Source organism: Belonocnema kinseyi, chromosome 1 (assembly GCF_010883055.1).
Source record: "Belonocnema kinseyi isolate 2016_QV_RU_SX_M_011 chromosome 1, B_treatae_v1, whole genome shotgun sequence".
NCBI lineage: Eukaryota > Metazoa > Arthropoda > Insecta > Hymenoptera > Cynipidae > Belonocnema > Belonocnema kinseyi.
The window spans coordinates 178,928,725-178,952,710 of NC_046657.1; the positions used below are offsets into that span (position 1 = coordinate 178,928,725).

General features: G+C 38.7%; 1 protein-coding gene across 3 annotated transcripts; it reads left to right on the forward strand.

Moving 5' to 3' along the window:
- The first annotated feature begins 513 nt into the window (after positions 1–513).
- LOC117175047 (dynactin subunit 3-like) lies at positions 514–23,224 on the forward strand. 3 transcript variants are annotated; one of them, XM_033364583.1, is made up of 2 exons: positions 514–775; positions 22,402–23,224. In XM_033364583.1, the coding sequence occupies exon 2, from the start codon at positions 22,403–22,405 to the stop codon at positions 22,970–22,972; it is 570 nt and encodes a 189-aa protein (XP_033220474.1). In that variant the 5' UTR covers positions 514–775; position 22,402; the 3' UTR covers positions 22,973–23,224. The 3 variants fall into 3 exon arrangements, with proteins under 3 accessions (XP_033220474.1, XP_033220483.1, XP_033220468.1); XM_033364592.1 differs by having other exon boundaries at positions 514–730; XM_033364577.1 differs by having other exon boundaries at positions 517–762.
- Positions 23,225–23,986: the final 762 nt, after the last annotated feature.

The following is a 23,986-nucleotide window of genomic DNA, read 5'->3' on the forward strand; positions in this document are numbered from 1 at the left end:
AGCTGTTGTTAATGTTACTAAAAAATTTATTTTTCCTTTTATATTCATAAGAAGTAGCAAGTTTTTGCTATACATAATAACGTAAAGACAAGCCTACCTGATCAGAGCGCCATCTATTGGATTTATTTGAACTACGAAACCCCTCCGGATGCTGAGAGAACAGAAAGAGTGAGGGCGATGCATAGGACTGGGAAGGAGAACCACAGAAGCGTACATGTGTTCGTCGCTATATATCTGGCTGCCCCATGGACATCGCAACAAGGGACTAGGCATGCCATCCTAACTTTGCCGAGCGGGGTTGAATCCACGGGAGGGGGGAGAATTCTATGAGTGGGGAGAGTCGCCATCTTACGATGTGTTATTTGATTATGCGCACGAGCGTTTTTGCCGACAAATTGTGCATGAAAATATAAACACGTGGGCGCTGCCATGTTTGTCGCGGGACATCAAAAGGTGGCGGACCACCCCCTCATTGTCTGTCCATGGGCTGCCCCTTTCTTATATGCTGTTAGTTACAGCACCAGACAACACTGACAGCAACAAATGATAAAAAAATTAATTTTTCACGCACGTGCTTTTTACACCAATTTGCGCCATCTGTGATGGATAGGAGAACAAATCTCGCAACCCTTACTGCCTCTCAGTCCCTGTGCCGATGTTCTACAAATTCGTCATTTCCCTCTACACAGTTGACCGAGCCTGGCTAATAACTGCGGTGCAGAAACTTGTGGTATTTAACAGCTGATAATTCCATTCTTATAGGTAACTAGATCAAGTAAGCGTGCACGACATAACATTTCCAGTTCTCTTCTATATAATTATTCTTAGTATTAAAAAAAGATAACTGAATTATTAACTATCCCTTCTTTCCAACTCTGACTATCCTTCGTTTTCTTATGTCAATATTTTTCTACATGTTTATAAATTGTGTATCTCATATGAACATTAAACCTCCCAATAACTTATTAGACCGTAAGCGCACAACGTAAATGGCAACGTGATACGGATAAGGATTTTTCATCTGAGATGTTCGTCTTATGATGAACGTAAAAGTGGGTGCCTTACAAGTCGGAGTGAATGCGTTTTACCTGAGGTGACCTGGCAAGGGTGTCAATTTCGACAGTTAACGAAAGTGACTCGGATAAGGTTGAAAATTGGTGTACATGTGGGGGATGACATTAGAAATAGAATCGGGGCATTCTCAGACACTTACCTGGATCCAAATGTGTTTGCAGGCGGCTTCAAAGTCGTCGGAAATTCAAGTGAAGTTTCTTGAAATTGACTTTACTGAAAAAAGCTTCAATCAAAAGTTGGCCCACTCTCAGAGGTGCATATTTTCATTATCATATCATTTTTTTAAATAAAATTGATACACTTGTAGAAAATATCGATTAAAGAAATACCACCCTACCGAAAGAAATCTCGAGTTTTCTTTAGCGAAATAGCTTGGCCCATTTGAGCCTATAAACAAAATTTGAAACAAAATAGTCTCTAAGATAGTTCGAGAGATTTGAGTCCTTTTCAAGATCCTTTTAGTGGTCCTTTTAAGAGTGGTGCGACGGTAGTATAATGTTCCTTTTGTATTCGTCACGTACCGGGCGGGCAGAGTTATTTACAGTAGTTGTTCGTGGCTAATCCGCTCTCCCTTTTTAAATTTCTCTTCAAACTATTAACACTTTTTTTTATTTGATGAATTTTCTCATTATACTTATTTATAATTATAACTTATATAATGATATACAATTTTCTAGTTGAATTAAAAAATGTTGTCTTTTTTGGCGTATCATTCCATGTACGAGAAACGTTCTATTAATTCCAAATTTAAGCATTAAAAAGAAAGTTAGATATCTGAAGTCATCGAAACCCGTAGATTCCGAATTATTATGTTTTAGGCTGTTAACTATGAAATTTAAAAAAATCTACTTCTAAATTTTAATCCGAAAGCTTAACAAAGGACCCTTGAGTGTCGGCTACTCCATTGAGATAGCTTCTCTGCTTGTTATTTATGATCGTATTCTTATTTCAATTTCGGAAAGGATATTTTAAAGTCTTCAGACCATTTAAACGAGCTTCCTGGACCTTTAAAAATATCTACCTGAGCGCCTATGGAGAATTTCTCTGAGCTTCTTTGACCTAAAGATTTTTAGTATATACTCGAAGATTCTTTTCGGTAGGGCGATGTTTTCTCCGAATTTATCAATTTTATCAAAAAATGATATAATGAAAATATGCATCTCTGGGAGTGGGCCAACTTTTGTTTGAAACTTTTTTCGGTAAAATCAATTTCAACTGAATTTCCGACGACTTTGAAGCCGCTTGACAACACTTTTGCGTCCAGGTAAGTATCTGGCAATGCGCATGTGCTACTTCTCATGTCATCCCCTACATGTACACCAATTTTCAACCTTATCCGAGTCACGTTAGTTAACTGTCAAAATTGACACTTTTGCCATGTAGCCGCCGGTATAAGCATCCAAACCGACTTGTAAGCCTCCCATCTTTACGTTCATCATCATAAGACGAACATCTCAGGTGGAAATTGGCCTCATCCGTATCACGTTGCCATTTACGTTGTGGGCTTAGGGTCTATATGTTTATGGTCATGACTATGGGTACCAAAATTCCGGTTAAAATAGCCGCATTTTATTTTGGTATATATATATATGACTGGAAAAGTGGCTGTTTGTGCCAAAATTTTGATGTAATTAGCCAGACTTTTCCGGAAGCATAGACACTGAAAAACATTAAACTTTTCTGTTCGATTCTATGTTTCTCAATCCCATCTGTATTGTAGCTTAATATTTTTCTGTATATGTTTTAATGTAATATGCTCGCCTTCATTTATTAATGTCGAAATAAAATAATTTAGAGAAAATAATTTAAATTTATTTATTAATGTTTATTTATGAAAATATAAAATTGTCTACCTATTTTTCTAAATCTTCCTTTTTTTATCCCAGTTTAACGGGTCCGGATGATGTGACCAGGGTAAACATAATTGATTTTCGAAAAGTAAGACAAAAAGATTTGAAAAATGAGGCCAAAGTAGGACATAAAAGTTTGAAAAAGAGTACAATGAATGACAAAATATTTGGAAAAAAGGAAAAAGTAAGGCATAGTAGAATACAAAGGATTAAATAAAAGACATTTTTAAAACGTCTTTCAAATTAACTGTTTTATTAAATTTTATCAACGCTTAATATCATATATTTTTACTTTTAAACCCTGATGCATTCTAATCAATATCACAAATTCACATGTATATATATATATATATAATTAAAAAATTGTCATAAGGACAATCGCAGGATTTCGCCGGGAGCGGGTGCTAATCTGAAAAATTGCACCCGCTTCCAGCGAAATCGCGGTAAAATTTCAGCCACAACCAAGTCTCACAACCGTGAGATAGGTGGTTACAGTCTGTAAAGGAATCAATACGACGATCCAGCAAAAGCTTCGCGCACCTTAAGAACACGGAGCGACCCAAGGACAACCGCCTTCTGCATTTTTCCCGCAAGTGTTCTAGCATATTGTTGACACGTAGGGATGCTTTTAGGCCATTAGCAAGTGAAAGCTTAGCACCTCCAAGAGCGCCGATGATAAGGAAGATCAGTTTAACAGAATATTCTGGGTACAATCGTTGCAACTCCCTTATAAGGTCTCGATACCTCTCTTTCTTTTCATTCTCCTTGGCTATGATGTTTTTGTCAGCTGGTGCCGAAAATTCGATAATGAACATGGTTCGCTTCTCGAAGTCAAGAAGAACCATGTCAGGCCTCGAGTTAGCAACAGAAACAATTGTAGAGAGTATAAAGTTCCCGTATATGCGGCACTTCCCATTCTCGACAATTGACTTAATTTCCGTAGGAACATTTAGAGGAGCGATATTAAGGTGAATGCCGTAGCTATCATCGGGAATGTCTAGGCTCAAAATGTGGCGACGGTATGTTAAGGTGGAAATGACACCGTCTTGGCATGCAAAAATGAAACCCTCTGTACCAGACTTCAATCCGTGCGATTTAAGGAAAGCAAACGTTAGCTCACAAGACATTGACTGATCCTTCACATTTCTGTGGAAGATACCGTGCATCCTCTTATCTAGGAGCTGTTCACGAAAGTTTTTCTCTTGTGCTTTCTTAATCCGGGCTTTCAGGAGTGAGTACTCGAGATTGACAAGATTTGATGCATTTTGCTCACCCCTAATACTGAAGTCAAGTCCTAGTATTTCAGCAGCCTCCTCCTCTGCTTTGTACAGAAATGCTCCTTTGCCCACTTCTTCGTGATTCCTGACCATTTTAAGAAGAGGTTCTCTTCCATTTGCAACTTTATGTGCTGTTCTCAGAATAATCCTGTTGTGAAGACATTCAAGACTCAATATTCCGCGACCCCCTTGACGGCGTGAGATGTGCAGTCGCGGAACGGAAGACTTAAGATGCATGCTTTTGTTCATGTGCATAACCTTTCTTGTCCCGATATCACGAGATCTGAGCTCGTTCTTCGTCCATGGTACCACTCCAAATGAATAGAGTACTACCGCGACGGCAAGCATTTTCGTTGCAGATACTTTGTTCCACCTCGACAGTTCGAAAGACCAAATCTGCCGGATGAGACGTTTGCATCTGCTTCGGAGAGTATCCTTTATAGATGTCACATCCTGAATGCGGATCTGTGGCACGCCCAGGTATGTATAAGTCTCTCCAGCGCAAAGGTGTCGTATAGCGCTTCTATCGACACCCTCAGAGTCTTCAGGGATGCCATTAAGTTTTCCCCGCTTCAAATAAACCTTGGCGCATTTTTCTAACCCAAATTCCATTCCAATTTCCTTAGTATATCGTTCGACAATCCCCAGAGCTAGATGCAGTTGCTCTTTGTTTTTAACATAGATCTTAAGATCGTCCATGTAAAATACATGAGTGACCTTGCATTTTCGATCTGCAGGTTTGCCGCACAAGTACCCGTCGGAATGGCGAAGTGCTAGAGATAGTGGCAATAATGTAAGGCAAAAGAGGAGTGGGCTCATGGTGTCGCCCTGAAAGACACCTCTCTGAAACGTGACCTTGTTAGTTGTCACACGATTTTTGCCAGATGAGATAGGAAATCTGGTTTTCCAAAGCGGCATCAATCTCTCTATGCACCCAACTATTTGCGGATGAACCTTTAAGATTTCCAAAAGACTGATGATAAGTCTATGAGAGGTCGAATCGAAAGCTTTCCGATAATCAATGCAGGCCATCGATAGGTCACGCTGGTAGAATGCTGCATCTTTGCAGACACATCTATCGATGAGCAGGTTCTTCCGACATCCGGCTACGCCTTTCTTTGAGCCTCGTTGTTCATACATTTCTTGCCACACAGGTTCAATTGCCCGAACAATCCTATCATTTAGGATAGCTGTGAATATCTTATAAAGTGTGTTCAGACAAGTTATTGGCCTGTAATTCTTCGGGTCAGATAAGTTGCCTATTTTCGGCAGGAGTATTGTGCGCCCTTCCACCAACCACTCTGGAATCGGCTCTTCCGACTTCAAATATGAGGTGAAAATACGGGCCAAATGCTGATGGGTTAAAGAAAACTTTTTTCACCAGAAGGTTTTGATGCAATCTGGTCCCGGTGTGGAATAGTTCTTCATCCCTCTTCATACTTTTTTCACCTCCTCGGTAGTCATGGGTGGGTATTCTTCATCAGGTGTTATGAGGGCAACACATAACTCCTTGAAGCTATTTATATTTTCTGAGTCTTCGTCCAGCCTATGCTGAACTTCGTAGACTTCTCTCCAAAATACTTCGACCTCCTCTGGTTTGGGTTGGTTTTCGACAGTAACTGGAGGGTCTTGGAAGAGTCGAGATGGGTCAGAGAGAAACTGTTGATTTTTTCTGACCCACCTCTCCCTCCGCTCTAGACTTCTCTTAGCGTCAGATAGCATACGTATTCTCTCAACAATATGCTGCCTGATGGTCAGCAGCTTTGACTTGTTAAGTGTGTGATAACGGGCCCGGAGTTCGCGCGCGAACTTTCAAACCTTGGCGCTAAAATTCCTACCAGGTGTGATGTAGTCAATCACACATTGAATGCGGGACGCGTACTGTCTTGCCCAGCCTATCTTTATGACAAGTTGATGCATTCGTCTTTTGGTCTTATGATCAGCCGTTGGTTTTGTTTTATGTTTCGCATCGGCCAAAGCTCTCGCTGCATTTTACACACAATAATTGATAGCCCAGAGGTTGGATTCACCGGAAAAATGTCCACGAAGCTCGTCATCCATTTCAGCCAGATCTTTAGGCTTGAGAGAAACCTTGGTGTTGATGTTTCTCCGGGTCGTAAAGCATCGCTCTTCATCTATTGCATGCCTGCCCGCGGTTGGTCTTAGTGTCGCCTCTCTTTCTTTGTTGCCGGCTTGTTCTAGCTGTGGTAGAGTAGGCGTTCCGCTTACATAGCCCCTTTTACGGAGTCAGCATGTTTTCGCAGACGTTGCTGCGAAAAGTGCGATAGCTCCGGGTGTTTCTCGCACCACAGAGCATGCAGCCGTGCCATGTAACCCCGTTCACGCGCCACACTTGGATCTCAGCACTCTAGCAAGTCGTGATTCAGTCGCTCCGTCCACCTAAAGGTCGCGAGATCCCGCTGATCCATCGCATTGAATCCATTTTCATTGGCTCCCTCAGCTCTAGAGTGGTCGGCATTTTTAGCCGACCCATTGTCGGGAGCTCTGCGCGTTCTGTTGTTTTGAACCGCACTTACTACAACGATGTTTGATGTTGTGATTGTTGCTCCCACGAGAAGCTAGGGAAAGGGGTTCGTTCATCCTTGTAGAGCCCCGCATGCAAGGATAAAACTTTGTACTCCGAGAGGTCGCCCGGTATCCCAGAGTCATTGTTCTGGACACCACACCCAGGTGCCATTCAGGTTTCAGCACGGTTTTCACACTTCCACTTGCGGGTTAATTCCTTCGGGACCACCCCTGGACAATTGTCCGCGACTGCCTATTTATTTTTGTAACCATATTCAGCAGAAACCCTTGGTACAGGGACCCTTTATCCGCAACCCGAGGACGCGTTCGGTGGCTTTGTCATAGGTCCTTCGGTTTGATTCTAGAGGAATCGAAAGTTTTCAGTATTAGGGGTGAGCAAAATGCATCAAGTCTTATCTATCTCGAGTACTCACTCCTGAAAGCCCGGATTAAGAAAGCACAAGAGAAAAACTTTCGTGAACAGCTCCTAGATAAGAGGATGCACGGTATTTTTCACAGAAATGTGAATGATCAGTCAATGTCTTGTGAGCTCACGTTTGCTTTCCTTAAATCGCCCGGATTGAAGTCTGGTACGGAGGGTTTCATTTTTGCATGCCAAGACGGTGTCATTTCCACCTTAAAATATCGTCGCCACATTTTGAGTCAAGACATTTCCGATGATAGCTTCAGAGCGTGCCATGCATACCCCGAGCATTTAGCTCACATACTGTCTAGTTGTCCGACACACGCGGGAATGACCTATATTCGAAGGCACAATGTGGAACTAAGAGTGCTTTATTACCATCCCTGTCACTCCAACGGCATTAACCTTAATATGGCTCCTCTAAATGCTCCTAGGGAAGTTGAGTCAATTGTCGAGAATGGGAAGTGCCGCATATACTGGAACTTTATATTCTCGACAATTGTTTCTGTTGCTCACTCGAGGCCTGACATGGTTCTTCTTGACTTCGAGAAGCGAACCATGTTCGTTATCGAATTTTCGGCACCAGCTGACAAAAACATCATAACCAAGGAGAATGAAAAGAAAGAGAGGTATCGAAACCTTATAAGGGAGTTGCAACGATTGTACCCGGAATATTCTGTTAAACTGATCGTCCTTATCATCGGCGCTCTTGGAGGTGCCAAGTTTTCACCTTTTAATGGCCTAAAAAGCATCCCTGCGTGTCAACAATATACTAGAACACTTGCGGGAAAAATGCAGAAGGCGGTCGTCCTTGGGTCGCTTCGTTTTCTTAGGGTGCACGAGGCTTTTGCTGGATCGTCGTATTGATTCCTTTATAGACTGTAACCACCACTGGTGCGCGAGTCTTCGGCGCGATGAAAGGCGCTGTCGATGGAGGCCTAAACATCCCCCATAGTACTAAGAGATTTTTTTCAAATTCCCTCTTTTTTACGTCATGCTAGTCAATTTTTGGTCAAAATAATAATTATACGTTTATTTCCTTTAACCCTTTGAGACGCGTTTTTTTCATTTATATTGTTATTTTTAGCTTTATATAGGTTTTTGGGGTCACTGATTCCGATTCTGATGTCAGAATTGTAAAATTCAAAATGGCGGATCCAATATGCCGACTGTATTTGGCTAAATTTAATGTTTTTATATTGGCCTAAAACGTCCTCTGGGGGTTGGGGTCGCTCATTCCAATTCTGACGTTAGAATGGTAAACTACAAAATGGCGGATCCAATATGGTGGAGGTATTTGGTTAAATTTTATGTTTTTTTTACAAAGGGGGTGTGGGGTCTAAAAACATCGATTTTTGCGTTACGTAATATATGGATGCTCCCTAATAAGAATAATAAGATAGTATATGCTTTGCAGGTAAAGAATTATACATATACATTTAAAACATTCACAAGGATCACAGCCGGTCCTCTATTTCCTGTATTTCGAAAATGGTCCTCTATTTCATTTATCGAGCAAACTTTGCCTATTTTTCCTCTATTTTGAGTCAAAAACTTAAATTTAAAAAATAAAAATTTAATTTACGTATCAAAACCAACAATTGAACATCAGGATTATATCAGGATAAAGGAAATTCATAATTTGATCAATTTGTCATATTTGTGTAAAAAAATAACTTTTAGAAAGAGTAGAAAAATAACAAAACAAAATCAAGAAATTAAAGGGTAATTTACAATCAGTAGAAAAGGGTTTCAAAAATGCCACGCCTGATGGCGAATCTGTGCAAGATGAGTTGAATTTGGTTGTCAAGAGAAATTGCGGGGATAGTTGTAAAAGAATTAATTCACAGTCCACAAAAACTTCGGGATAAAGAAAAAGAAAAACGTCCGAAGGTAGATAGGTCACAACAAAATACTGGCTGTAAACTGTTTAGAGGCAACTGATGCTAATGAAATAAGACAAGTAACATTGAAATTTTCGAGCTGCAGGTATATTGGATGTGTGAACCCAATAAAAAAGGCGTGACATGCGATTAACCAATTCCAATATGTATAAAAAGACTGATAGAAGACTGTGATTTACGATTGTTTAAGTTATAACTTATTAAGCACGTTATCATTTAAACATTTTATACAGTTTCATTACTTTTTAACGTTTATAGTAAGACATTTATTGAAAGATATCTTACTTTCTACCGACTTCACTAATGTAGATTTATTAGTTTGTGATGTAAATGCTAAAAGTATTTCATTTTCTACTGACTTCACTCATGTAGGCTTATTAGTTTTGTGATGTTAATGGTTATACCTATTCGTCCATTTAGAATAAATGAAAGATAAATGAAATAATCAAGGTTAATAAAAATGTTATTAGTGTTCGGATGAACAATTATAGATATATATATATAATTAATAGTGTTTCAGGACAACCACAGGATTTCGCGGTAAAATTTCAGCCGCAACCACGTTTCACGACTGTGAGATACGTCGTTACAGTCTGTAACGGAATCAATACGACGATCTGGCAAAAGTCTCGTGCATTTTTCTCTCCCCTAATACTTAAGAGGGTCTCTTCCATTTTCGACCCTATGTGCTCTACTCCGAATAATCCTATTATAAAGACGTTCAAGATTCCATATTCCGCGACCACCGTGACGGCGTGAGATGTAGAGTCCCGGAACAGAAGACTTTAGATGCTTGTTTTTGTTCATGTGCATAACCTTTCGTGTCCCAATATCAAGGAATCTAAGCTCGTCCTTCGTCCATGGTAGCACTCCAAATGAATAAAGTACTACCGGGACGGCAAGCATGTTCGTTACAGATACTTTGCTCCTCGCCAACAGTTCGGAAGATCAAATCTGCCGTATAAGACGTTTGTATCTGCTTCGGAGAGTATCCTTTATAGATGTCACATCCTGAATTCGGCTTCGTGGCACGCCTAGGTATGTATAAGTCTCTCTAGCGCAAAGGTGTCGTATAGCGCTTCTATCGACGGGTTCAGGGGGGTCGACCGATGATATCGGTCGACAATCCCTAGAGCTAGATACAGTTGCTCTTTGTTTTTAGCATAAGTCTTAAGATTGTCCATGTAAAATACACGACCCTATATTATGTATGTAGTATTGGTCGTTTCCGTGTCCTATAAACGTTTCTGTTAGGACTTTGATTTCGTTCCTCCCGAGCTTGATTAATTACTTCGCTTGGTGAGAGATAAGCTTTGAGCCCAAGAGTGATTTAGCCTCTCAGCAGTCAGACTAAAACCTATTCATTCTGATGATCCTCGGTCAGCCAACACTTGATATCTTCAGTGACTAACCTTCTGGAAATGCCTACAACTTGCTCATGTCCAGTAAAATTTCGTTTTGCTCCTAGATTTGCTAGTTTATCCGATATCTCATTGCCCTTGATACCGCTGTGTCCAGGGATCCACAGCAGAGTGATTTGGTTGTCTGTCGCTAGCTTATTCAGTGTCTCAAAGCACTCCCAAACTAGTAGCGACGTGGTCGTTGTTCCATTCAGGGCCATAGTAGCAGCCCCGCTGTCTGAGCAGATACGAATGTTTCTTTTATTGCCATACTCCTTTGCCTTGCAGGCGTACTGGAGGATGGCCATAATCTCAATTTTTAGAACTGTCGCGTAGGACCCCATCGCAATTGTGAAGCACAATCCATTCCTTCTATGATATACACCGGCACCTGCGTTCTCATTGTTCCTGGAGTCATCTGTAAATCAGTTGTCTTCATCACTGGGCAGGTGTCCCTCACCGTTAAGCCATTCCTCTTTAGTGTATAGGCTACTCGATACTTCTTGCTGAAGAATTAGCGACGAGTGGAAATTTTGTCCCTGAGCATGCTCAGTCTCGGCCTCCTCTCAATATTGATTGGTATCCGCACTACTGTCGAGATACTGCTATCTTTCACCATATTTAATATCCAGGTCGCCTTCGCAGCTACGGCCTTAATGGTGAGATGGAGGGGCTCCAAACCTATTAGTGTCCCCAGATCCATTGTGGGTGTCGACTGCGAAGCACCAGTGATGCCTTTTAGAATCAGTGCCCTGATCCTTTTTAGTCGAGACTTCACAGTAGACAGTTCGACCCTGCTTCACCAGACCACCGCCGCATAGGTTAGTTCCCCACTTGTACCTTCTAGTGAATACAATTGCATCCGCCTTATCTGGATTTACTGATAGTCCAGTCTTTTTACACCATGAATCTACTATTCTTAGTGCTTGCTGCATTACTCCGGAGAGCGCATCCAGATGCTGGCCGCGCACGATAACCGGTATATCGTCCGCATAGCCTTCAGCATGGTGGGCCTGACTCGTGAGCAGACGAAGCAGTTTATCCACTACCAGGCACCACAGCAGGGGTGATAGAACACCTCCCTGCGGATATTCCGAGTCAACAGTTCCACATAAGGTGGTAGTGTTCTAGGTCGTAGATAGGATCCTGTTGGCCAACATGTGGCAGGTTTATTCTACGACTGCAATAGGCACACCGTGTGCGATCATAGCCGCCCTGATCAGCTCTCCAGAGTGGTAGTTAAAGACTCCTTCGATTTCCGTAAAGGTTCCAACCGCGAGGCCTTTTTGCTTCAGTTGTCGTTCGATTAGGTTAACGGCTGTGCTAAGTGCCAGCCGTCCAGGAAACTTTCCACTGTTTTTAGTAGGAAAGATGTGAGGCTAATTGGATGGAAATCCTTGGGTGAAGTATACCCGGTTCTGCCTGCTGTCGGAATTAAAACTACGGAACATAGTCGTAACATAACCCAACGTCAAACTAGCCCTAGTAAGTCACAATATCGGCCCTATGATCTCACCAGCTAGCCGCCGCTTCTGGCTCAAAAGGGCTACAGGCGGCATTGTTTTCCTCGTAGGTGCCGTCCCCTCTTCTCTCAACTTTGTAAAGCCCGGAAAATGTGCGTTGATCAGGTGAGCCAAGGTATCCCCGTCAGACTGACTAACCCCCGCCGGGCAATTTCAGAGTGCCGAGAATAGCATCCGGATTTCGAGAAAGAAGCTTATCCAGTCTAGCCGCCTCTGCTCCTTGCTCGATTTATGTGAAAAAGTTGGTCCAGCTTTCATGCTTTGCCTTATGTATTCTCACTGTTCTAGACACCTCACCCGGGTGCCATTCAGCCACCGAACGTGTCCTCGGGTTGCGGATAGAGGGTCCAGGGGTCTTGGGGTGGCCCCGAAGGAATAAACCACCAAGCGGAGGTGTGAAAACCGTGACGAAAGCTGAATGGCACCTAGGTGAGGTGTCTAGAACAGTGACTCTGGGATATCGGTCGACCTTTCAGAGTACGCAGTCTTAGCTTTGCACGCGGGGCTCTACAAGGATGGGCAAACCCCTTTCCCTAGCTTCCCGTGGGACCAACAATGACAACACCAAACATAGTTCTAGTAAGTGCGGCCAATGAAGATGAATTAGATGCGATGGATCGACTGAATCTCGGGACCTTTAGGTGGCCGGAGTAACTAAATCGCGACTTGCTAGAGTGCTACGCTGCGAGTGTGGCACCTGAACGGGGTTACATGGCACGACTGCATGCTCTATGGTACTAGAAACACCCGGAGTTATCGCACCTTTCGCATCAACGTCTGCGAAACCATGCCAAAGTACCGGCAACATCAAGACCAACCGCGGACAAGCATCCGATAGAGGAAGAGCGATGCTTTATGACCCGGAGATACATCAACACCCAGGTTTTTCTCAAGCCTAAAGATCTGGCTGAAATGGATGAATAGCTTCGTGGACATTTTTCAGATGAATCCGGCCTCTGGATTATCAGTTGTTGCGTGTATAATGCACCGAGAGCTTTAGCCGATGCGAACCGCAAAGCGAAACCAACGGTTGATCATAAGATAAAAGACAAACGCATCAATTAAAAGTCAAATCTGCTGACCATCAGGCAGCAAATTGTTGAGAGAATACGGATACTATCTGACGCAAGGGGAAGTCTAGAGTGAGGAGAGAGGTGAGTTAGAGAAAATAACAGTTTCTCTCTGACCCATCTCGACTCTTCGAAGACCCTCCAGTTACTGTCGACCGCCCGCCCAAACCAGAGAAGGTCGAAGTATTTTAGATAGAAGTCCACGAAGTGCAGCATAGACAGGACGAAGACTCAGATAATATAAATAGCTTCAAGGAGATGTGTGATGCCATCAGCATTTGGCCCGTATTTTCACCTCATATTTAAAGTAGGAAGAGCCAATTCCGGAGTGGTGGGTGGAAGGGTGCACAATGCTCCTGCCGAAAATAGGCAACTTAGCTGAACCGAAGAATTTCAGGCCAATCACTTGTCAGAACACACTGTATAAGATATTCACAGCTATTCTAAATGGTAGGATTGTTCGGGCAATTGAACTTGTGCGGCAAGAAATGTATGAACAACGCGGCTCAAAGAAAGGCGAGGCGGGAAGTCGGGACACCCTGCTCATCGATAGATGTGCCTGCAAAGATGCAGCATACTGTTAGTGTGCCAACTAACCAGGTCACCTTTAAGAGAGGTGTCTTTTAGGGCGACACCATGAGCCCACTCCTCTTTTGCCTGACATTATCACAACTATCTCTAGCACTTCGCCATTCCGACGGGTACTTCTGCGGCAATCCTGCAGACCAAAAGTACAAGGTCACTCATGTATTTTACATGGACGGTCTTAAGATCTATGCTAAAAACAAAGAACAACTACATCTAGCTCTAGGGATTTTCGACCGATATACTAAGGAAATAGGAATGGAATTGGGGTTAAATAAATGTGCCAAGGTTTATTTGAAACGAGGAGAACTTAATGGCATCCCTGAAGACCCTGAGGGTGTCGATAGAAGCGCTATACGACACCTTTGCGCTGGAGAGACTTATACATACCTGGGCGTGCCACAGATCCGCATTCAGGATGTGACATCTATAAAGGATACTCTCCGAAGCAGATGCAAACGTCTCATCCGCCGTCGCGGTAGTACTCTATTCATTTGGAGTGGTACCATGGACGAAGAACGAGCTCAGATCCCTTGATATCGGGACACGAAAGGTTATACACATGAACAAAAGCATGCATCTAAAGTCTTTTTTTCCGCGACTCTACAACTCACGCCGTCAAGGTGGTCGCGGAATATTGAATCTTGAATGTCTTCACAACAGGATTTCTGAGGGTTTCATTTTGGCATGTCAAGACAGTGTCATTTCTACCTTAACATACCGTAGCCACATTTTTAGCCAAGACATTCCCGATGCTAGCTGCAGGGCATGCCATGCACACGCCGAGAATTTAGTATACATACTTTCCTGTTATAAAACTCATGCGGGAACAACCTACATCCAGAGGCACAATGCGGCACAAAAGAGTGCTTTATTACCATCTCTGTCACTCATACGGCATTAACGTTAAAATCGCTCCTCTAAATGCTCGTAGGGAAATCGAGTCAATTGTCGAAAATGAGAAGTGCCGCATATACTGGAACTTTATATTACCATCTCTGTCACGCTTACGGCATTAACCTTAATATCGCTCCTCTAAATGCTCCTAGGCAAATCGAGTCAATTGTCGAAAACGAGAAGTGCCGCATATACTGAAACTTTATATTCTCGACAATTGTTTCTGATGCACACTCGAGACCTGTCATAGTTCTTCTTGACTTCGAGAAGCGAACCATGTTCGTTATCGCATTTTTGGCACCAGCTGATAAAAACATCATAGCCAAGGAGAATAAAAAGAAAGAGAGGTATAGAGACCTTATAAGGTAGCTGCGACGATTGTACCCGGAGTATTTTGTGAAACTAATCGTCCTTCGGTCGCTCCGTGTCCTCAGGGTGCACGAGATTTTTGCCGGATCGTCGTATTGACTCCGTCACAGACTGTAACCACCTATCTTACGGTCGTGAGACGTGGTTGTGGCTGAAATTTTACCGCGATGTCGCTGGGATCGGGTGTAGTTTTTCAGATTAACATCCGCTCCCGGCGACTACCTGCGGTTGTCCTGATAAACTTTTAATTCTATATACCTTCCATTATTGTTATTTTTAATAACAATTATCTCGTAAACTGTAATAGACAGGTAAAAATAGATGTCATTTTTGCATTTTGAGTACCGTATATACTACATTGTAATATTGTATCTATATCATAAACTGACATTAATTTTGACCTATCATTTACGGTTTATCGGATATTAATTGACAATAATAACAATAACGATAATTTATTCTTTGAATAAATTACACTGGAACGTCTAAAGAATAAATTATCGTTATTGTTATCGTTATCAATGAATATCCGATAAACCGTAAGTGGTAGGTCAAAATCAATTTCAGCAGTTTATAATATAGATACAATATTAGAATGTAGTATATACGGTACTTAAAACGCAAAAATGACATCCATTTTTACCTATCTCTTACGGTTTACGAGATAATTGTTATTGAAAATATCAATAATGGAAGGTTTCACACAGGCCCCAGTGGAACGTTCCTGGAACGTTCTCAAGCGGAGGACATTTTACACGCTCAGGGCACGTTCCGTGCTACTAGGATTACTAAAGGTCCTTTGTTAAGCTTTTGGATTGAAATTTAGAAATAGATTTTTTTAATTTTAAAGGTAACACCCTAAAACATAATAATTCAGAATCTACGGGTTTCGATTTATTCAGATAGCTAACTTTTTTTTTGATGTTTAAAATTGGTATGAATATAACGTATCTCGTAAATGGAATGAAATAGGCCAAAACAGAAAACATTTTTTAAATCAACTCCTAAATCATATATTAGTATATAAGTTATAATTAAAACATGTATAATGAAAAAATTCATAATTTAAAAAAAAATGTCAATAATTTGAAGAAAAATTTAAAAAGGGAGTCGGTACGGTGACGGCCACTACTGTAAATAACTTAGAACGCCCGGTATGTAACGAATACAATAGGACCATTAAATGACCGTCCCATCACTCTTGAAAGGACCCAAATCTCTCAGACTATCTCTAGAGACGAAATCATTCAAAGCGAGCCTGCAGACAGTCTGAAACGCGCCAGGCTATTTCGCTTGAGAATATTCTGAGATTTTCTTTCGGTGGAATTAATACTTTCAAAGATTTCAAAAACCACAAAAACAATTTTATGGACATATAAGTGGGATAAAATTATTATTGTCGCGAAAAAGAAACAATCTTTAAAAATGTTCCATGCATTATTATAAACCTAGGTACAAATTTGTCGAAACTCCAGGAAATTTATTTATATTTATACCGAAATGTGAAAAACGAAAAAAATATATGTATAGATAACACATATCTATAAAAAAGTGAGGTTAGGTTTTCTTAATCTTATTGACTTATTTTTTCGCATTTACTCATCGAGTCGCAGCAACTTTGAAATTCGAGGACTTCGCAAAAGAACATCACTTATCATAAATCTAATCAATTTTTTTAAATTATCCGAATTAATTACACGTAGGAATACTGATACTTCATAAAAATAAACCATTTTATTCAAAAAACGTTCATTAATTGTTTGGATTGTTTTTATCAAACTGACCATTTATTTTCTTTAGTTTTGAAGGGGCGTGACCTCATACTACGTGTTTCAAACCATGAGGGCGCCTCATGTTCCTTTTAAAAAATCGATTCTTTCGGCTAATGTTTTGTCAGTTTTTAAAAAATAACTATAAATGACTAAATAAAACAATGACTTCAGTTTCCGGCATGAACGTGTTTTCTAGCAGTGATTGTGTGTTGCTAATTTGATTAAATTTCAGTGAGATTTGAGGTGAGTTAATGAGCAGTGTATAAAGGAAAAGTTTTTGAGTGAAAGATTGAGTGCTAATTTTCAAACATTGATTACACTTATGATAAGTGATGTTCTTTTGCGAAGTGCTCGAATTTCAAAGTTGCTGCGACTCGAGGAGTAAATGCGAAAAAATAAGTCAATGAGATTCAGAAAACCTAACCTCACTTTTTTATAGATATGCGTTATGTATACATTTTTTTTCGTTTTTTACATTTCGGTATAAATATAAATAAATTTCCTGGAGTTTCGACGAATGTGTTCCTAAGTTTAAAATAATGGATGGAACATTTTTTAAACTTATTTCTTTTTCGCGACAATAATAATTTTATCCCACTTATATGTCCATAAAATGGTTTTTGTGGTTTTTGAAATCTTTGAAAGTATTAATTCTACCGAAAGAAAATCTTAGAATATTCTCAGGCGAAATAGCCTGGTCCGTTTCAGACTGTCTGCGGGCTCGCTTTGAATGATTTCGTCTCTAGAGATAGTCTGAGAGATTTGGGTCCTTTCAAGAGTGATGCGACGGTCATATAATGGTCCTATTGTATTCGTTACATACCAGGCGGTCTAAGTCATTTACAGTAGTTGCCGTCACCGTACTTTTTAAATTTTTCTTCAAATTATTAACATTTTTTTTAAATTATGAATTTTTTCATTATACATATTTTAATTATAACTTATATACTAATATATGATTTAGGAGTTGAATTAAAAAATGTTGTCTGTTTTGGCCTATTTCCTTCCATTTACGAGATACGTTATATTCATACCAATTTTAAACATCTAAAAAAAGTTAGATATCGGAATAAACCGAAACCCGTAGATTCTGAATTATTATGTTTTAGGGTGTTACCTTTAAAATTAAAAAATCTATTTCTAAATTTTAATCCGAAAGCTTAACAAAGGACCCTTGGTAATCCTAGTAGCACGGAACGTTCCGGGAATGTACCTGGAACGTTCCGTGGGAACCTTCGGAACGTTCCAGGAACGTGCCCTGAGCGTGTTCCAGGAACGTTCCACTGGGACCTGTGTGGAAACTTCCATTATTGTTATTTTTAATAACAATTATATAGTAAACCTTAAGAGATAGGTAAAAATAGATGTCATTTTTGCGTTTTGAGTACCGTATATACTACATTCTAATATTGTATCTATATTATAAACTGCTGATATTGATTTTGACCTACCACTTACGGTTTATCATATATTTATTGATAATGATAACAATAACGATAATTTATTCTTTGGACGTTCCAGTGGAATGTTCCTGGAACGTTCTACGGGAAGGTTCCCAAGTGGCGGACATTTTACACGCTTAGGGAACGTTTCTGAAATGTTCCGTGCTACACTATTGAGATATCCTCTCTGCTTGTTATTTATCAAATTCTTATTTCAACTTCGAAAAGAAGATTTCAACCTGGATCTTTGAAAATATCTACCTGGCTGACTGCGGAGAATATTCTCTGAAGTTTATGTGAGCCTGAGAATCTTCTGTGATTATTCAGAGATTTCTATCGGTAGGGATGTAACGGAGTAAATGTAGAAATTAATGGTTTTAGACGTAATTATTAAATTAAAACATATATAAATTCGCCGAAAATAAAAATTTAATTATTGAAGTAATAAATCGTAGAAGGGCAAGATATAAAAATAATAATAAAAATATAATGAATTAAATTATTTGAGTAGAATAATAATAACTATTCATCTGTAATTAAACGTAACACCTAACTGATTGTGTATATAATCGTTTAATTTTTAACGATAAAAGATAAAATGTAATTGTGTTGCTTAAAAAATAATTACAAAATGGTTAAAATAGTAAATATTAAAATGAAAGAATTTATAATTGTAAATATTCAGAATTGAACTAATAAAAAATGTCCAAAATTACGTATCTTCAAAATGTACTTATTGGAGAGTTTTCAATTTTGAAAATCTGCAATTAAAAATTATGCAAGTTTTATGTTTTAGGATGAAAAATCCTATAATTTTGATGACTTATATTTACAATTTCCTCGACTTTTAGATTTAGAATTAAAATTAATAATTAATTTAATTAATTAGAATTAAATCAATGATTTAATCCATCACCCTTAAATGAATTTCTCTTCTAAAAATGTAGAGTTTTTAAAAAAGTTTATAGTTTAGAGTTCCTACATTATTTTAATATCGATTTATATTTCAGTATGGATTAAAATTGGCTATTTATCGTCAAAAGGAAGTGACGATCCTCGACAACTAGCGCGCCCTCGGTAAATTGGTTCCTTGACCCTACGTTGCTGAAATTTGTTACAGGGACGTTTTATCGTGTGTTCTTCGTCCAAACTTGAAGAATTACTTAATCTTGCTTTCTCGTTACCCTTTTTCCTCTGAAGAGACTTGAGCATTTTTATTTTAAATCAATAGGTTACCATTTATATCTAAAATCAGTTTAAACTAGTTTTCAATAGTTAAAAGACGAAATTACTACGATAATTGGTCAAAAGCAGTTTTAACTAAGAAAAACGCGAAGTAACCAAGTCCTTTTGCAAAAACCCGAAGATTTGTTTAAATTCCATCTTATTTCGTTTTTAACTGAAAATATCAGTTAAAACTAGATTCACCCAATTGTGTTTTTGAAAGAACCAGTTTTACCTGCAATATTAAGAGAAAACCCGAAATACTAAGTTTGCAACTGTGAGCTCTCCTCTGTGTCACTCTTCTGTGGCCAGCCGCTGAAAAGTACATTTCAAGGGGGCTTGGAAAAGGGGTCCGAGACGCGACTCAATCACTCTAGCCTTTCTTATCCTGGAAGCTTTTGAGTATTTGAAAGATCGGATTTGACTTAAAGTTGACTCAATAACAGAAGCGATTTTTTTAAAGCACATACTTCCATACAACACCAAATGTTTCGAGCGTTCAATTAATACTACAGGCAAACCTAGTTCTTGTAAAAGCACAATTGGGCGAATCTAGTCCTTCCTCATTATTTATAACGCGTCTCCTAAGGGTTTACATGACTTATATTCCTTACAATACCTCCGTTTTCATATTTTATACAATCCTATCATTACTATTTACAGTTATTTACAACTATTTACAGAGATTCTTATATCTATATCCTTATTTCAAGTTTGTACAGTAGCGCAGTAGTGCTTCAATTTTGCATCCCCTTCCCGCACAATTCACATATCATCTTCTCTCTATAAAGCCAGAATCTATTATAATTCTCCATGCATCAGCATCTCATTCTCGCTATAATTTCCTCACTTCCTTGCTCTCCTTTCTCACACAAATATTGCACTCTCTGCCTTGGCATAATTCACACATAGTTCCCGTTAGAACTTTACTCTCTTATTCTCTTCTCTCCTGTTTTTAAAGGGACCTCTGTCCCAATTTCTTCCTCTCCCTGTGGCGCCCCTCAACACCGGGCCTCGCACATCTGGCCGTCGTGAGCTTGATTCGAATTTAATCTTGGTTTTTCACAATTCAAAATGGCAGATCCAATATGGCGCACATAAACTATTAAAAATCTTAGGATCTTTGTTTGGAATGTATGGAAATATGTAAATGTGAGTAATGTTAAGTGTATTTATTCGCAATCAGTTTGTGTATGCAAGAGTGTGTGTATACTTGTTTGACCATCTTCTATGAAAAGTTAGTGTGCATTCGAGCACCACGTAGGTCATGATAAGCTCATGCACCTAAGTACACCAAAGTCGTTCAATAAAAATCTCGCATATATGTGTAACTTGTGTGAAATCATGTGTAACTCGTTAAAACGATACAAAATAAAGTGATCCCTTTTATTTCTTAATGCCAAATTATAACTATTTTTTTTTGAAGTTTTTCCCTCTTGAATCCGTGAATGGATAGATATTGATTAGAAGATTTTCTTAGGCAGTTAGTAACTACCATTGAAAAGAATCTTGATGAAATTGGTGCTACTTAGGCTTTTCGTTTTGCTGATTTTTGAAATCTGATGTTGGATTTTTAAATTTTTAAATTTCGGGTCCAATATAGCAGATCTGAATTATTAAAATTTGTGTCGACCTCCTTGAAATAAATGATTCTTAGGTTTCTAGGGTCGCTGAATTTAAATCTGATTTAGGATTGTCGAAATTCAAAATAGCGGTTTCAACATGTTGGAAATGAATTATTACAAATTTTTGGATCTTGATAAGATTATCAAAAATGTTTACAACTTTATCGGATTATCCATATTTATGTTTTTGAAGTCGTTAAAGTTCCAACTGCCTAACATGAGATTTTATTTTAAAGTCCCTAAAAACGTGAATGTTAACAATCCGATCAAGTTCTTAACATTTTTAATAATTTTGGTAAGCCATATTGGATCGGTGATTTTGAATTTTTCAAATTAAGCATCAGATTTCGATTCAGCGATCCCAAAAACCAAAGTATCACCAATTTTATCAATATCTGAATATTTTGAATAATATTCTATTTGAATAATATTGCCATTTGACTGTTGAAAATCTAACATCATATTTAAAATCACTAAACCCAAAAACCTAACTACCACCAATTTTATCCAGATCAAAACATGTTTAATGTACCCATTTTGAGTAATTTTTTTCAAAGGATATATACATATCTTTTGAGCAATTTCTGAACACGCCTGGTTCTCGGGGAGATATCCATTGTCCCTCATCCTTAGCCCACTTCGAAAGTCCATTCAGTCGGACTTACTCCCCTTCTTGTAAATCATTATTACATTAATATAAACTCAACATAATTTCATCCTTCTCCTCGATAGTCTGGAATCCACCAACAGCTTTGTGTCCATTTCAGGCCTTAATGAAAAATTGATTGATTCTTGTCCAGAATGTTCTCTTTATTCCGAATTTATATCTTCGAACCTGCCCCCTGAAGAAATTACGTGGTTTGTGTGAGCCCCCTAATTTCCAGAAAAAAGTGTTTTCTCTCTTAACGATCTTACGTATATGTGAATTACCGTTATGTTAATAAGATTTTTATAAACCAATCATTGCCGCCTATAAGCTATATATCATTCAACTGACTTATCAAAAGAAACATCACCGGGTAATAAATCGGAAACCGATAATGCTGTTTAAGACGCCTTGAGTTTTGACTGCGGTAACTGAACCTTTATTACAGTGTTTAATGACAAGTGAAAATTGAGGAAAATTGAGGAACTTTGTGAAAACTTTTGCCGAGTAGCAAAAAATTCATATAATCTCAATTCTCAATTGCTGTAGCTGTTGTCATGCAAGTGCACAATTGTCATGGAAACACTGGCGCTCACTTGCTCCTTTCTCGCTGCAGAAAACGACATAGAAGATCAAAGTGCGTATGCGCGAATAGTCGAATGCTAGCTCGAAACGCCTGCGCTGGGCAATAAAGATGCAGTTACCGCAGTTAGAACGCATGTACGGAAATCGGTCTGATTATATTACCCCGTAGAAAACATAATATATAATACCCTATTGCATTGTGTTTTAGAATGGTGGACGGTATTCAAATTCTGGAGGAGCGAGTCACTTCTCTTGAAAAGCAGATTTATGGCACTGGTAGAACGTCTGCAGCCAGCAGTGCATCGCCTGAAACTCCTGTTATTGAAAACCTCATAAACGCAAATGTTTTCGTATCTTCAGCACTTTCTGGGCGTGAAAATGCCAACGCATTAATTAATAGGTTGCCTGAATTGAGCAGCTATTTAGACCCACACTTCGAAGATAGTGAATTACAAACAGATGCTAAACTAGAGTTTCTACTAGCTACGGAATTGGAAATTAGAGAGAATCTTCGTCTACTAAATGAAATGGAAAAACTAATACCAGTTTTGGAAACCGATCGCATTCGAGATGTACCAGAATTGTCTAAAAAATTGAGCAGTATCACGTTGAACTATCTGAATATGAACGAACAATCGAAGACATTAACAGGCGAAATTCATCAGCTATTTTCCAAATATAACTCTATTATAACTAGCATCTCAGAATTGCTTATTACAATGGATGCCCGAATTACTGCTGCCGAAATAGCTGCTATGCCTAAAAAACAAATAGATTAAAGATGTCATTCTTGAAATCTGTCCCATTAATTTATTTTTTATCTGATATATTTGTATTTATTTAATAAATTTATTTCTTATTTGAAAATTTTTTGATAATTTGGATTTAAAAAATACATTTTTAATCGAGGCGATTTTTGGATAAAAGCTAAATACATGAATCCGCCAGTTTGAGAAAATCGACTTAAAAGTTTTCATTTAAGAAATAATTCATGACAAATAATATAATCAATAAATTTTCTTAAAATAGTGTATGTAGTATTTTTCCAATTATATATTATAATAAGATTATGATTTTAATTTGATACTTTCGTTTATCGCGAAAAAGAAAAACATTTTATGTGCCCTTTTTTAGGCTTGCCAGCAGCCTCAAGTCTCCAGTCTTGTATAGCTGCATAAAAATAAAAAAAATCGAAAGTTCTTCTTTATAATTTGGTTGAAGTTATAGTTTTTAAGTTCTAAAAAATGTAAACTGGACTAATCTGGAGTGCGGAATAATTAGTCATGTGTGCTTCAGCGGGAGCCCAACGCTGTGTTGGTGACCATCGCTTTAAAGATCTTCAAGGGAGAGTTGAGCCAGGGCCGTCGAGATTTTGTATTGGTCCAAATCTATCTAAATCCGAAGGTCTCAAAAGAGTAAGATTTTCAAATCCGAGTCTTTAATATCTTTCTCTTTCATTAAAAAAAATGTAAATGTACTATATGAAGCATGAAAATTATCAAACGATTCATAGTCTGTACAGTGCAATATGTAGGTATTGCACTTTTTGGAATAATGAGTACCGTTTACTATTTTTTTTTATAAAAAGGCAGAGTTTGATAAGCCAGTAAATGATATAAATATATGAAAAATAAATCCGTTCAAAATGATTGTTTTGAAAATTTTTTCGTTTATTAGGAGAGAAGGCTATATTTAGGAAAAAACCTAATTCTTTACTTTTGAAAATCATTGTATTATAAATTTTCTTCTCTCTTAAACTGAAAGAAGACTGCATATAAACCAAACTTTTTCCA

Excerpts from the sequence above, each read along its gene's own strand:
- LOC117175047 (XM_033364583.1), top strand. The coding sequence starts at position 22,403 with ATGGTGGACGGTATTCAAATTCTGGAGGAGCGAGTCACTTCTCTTGAA.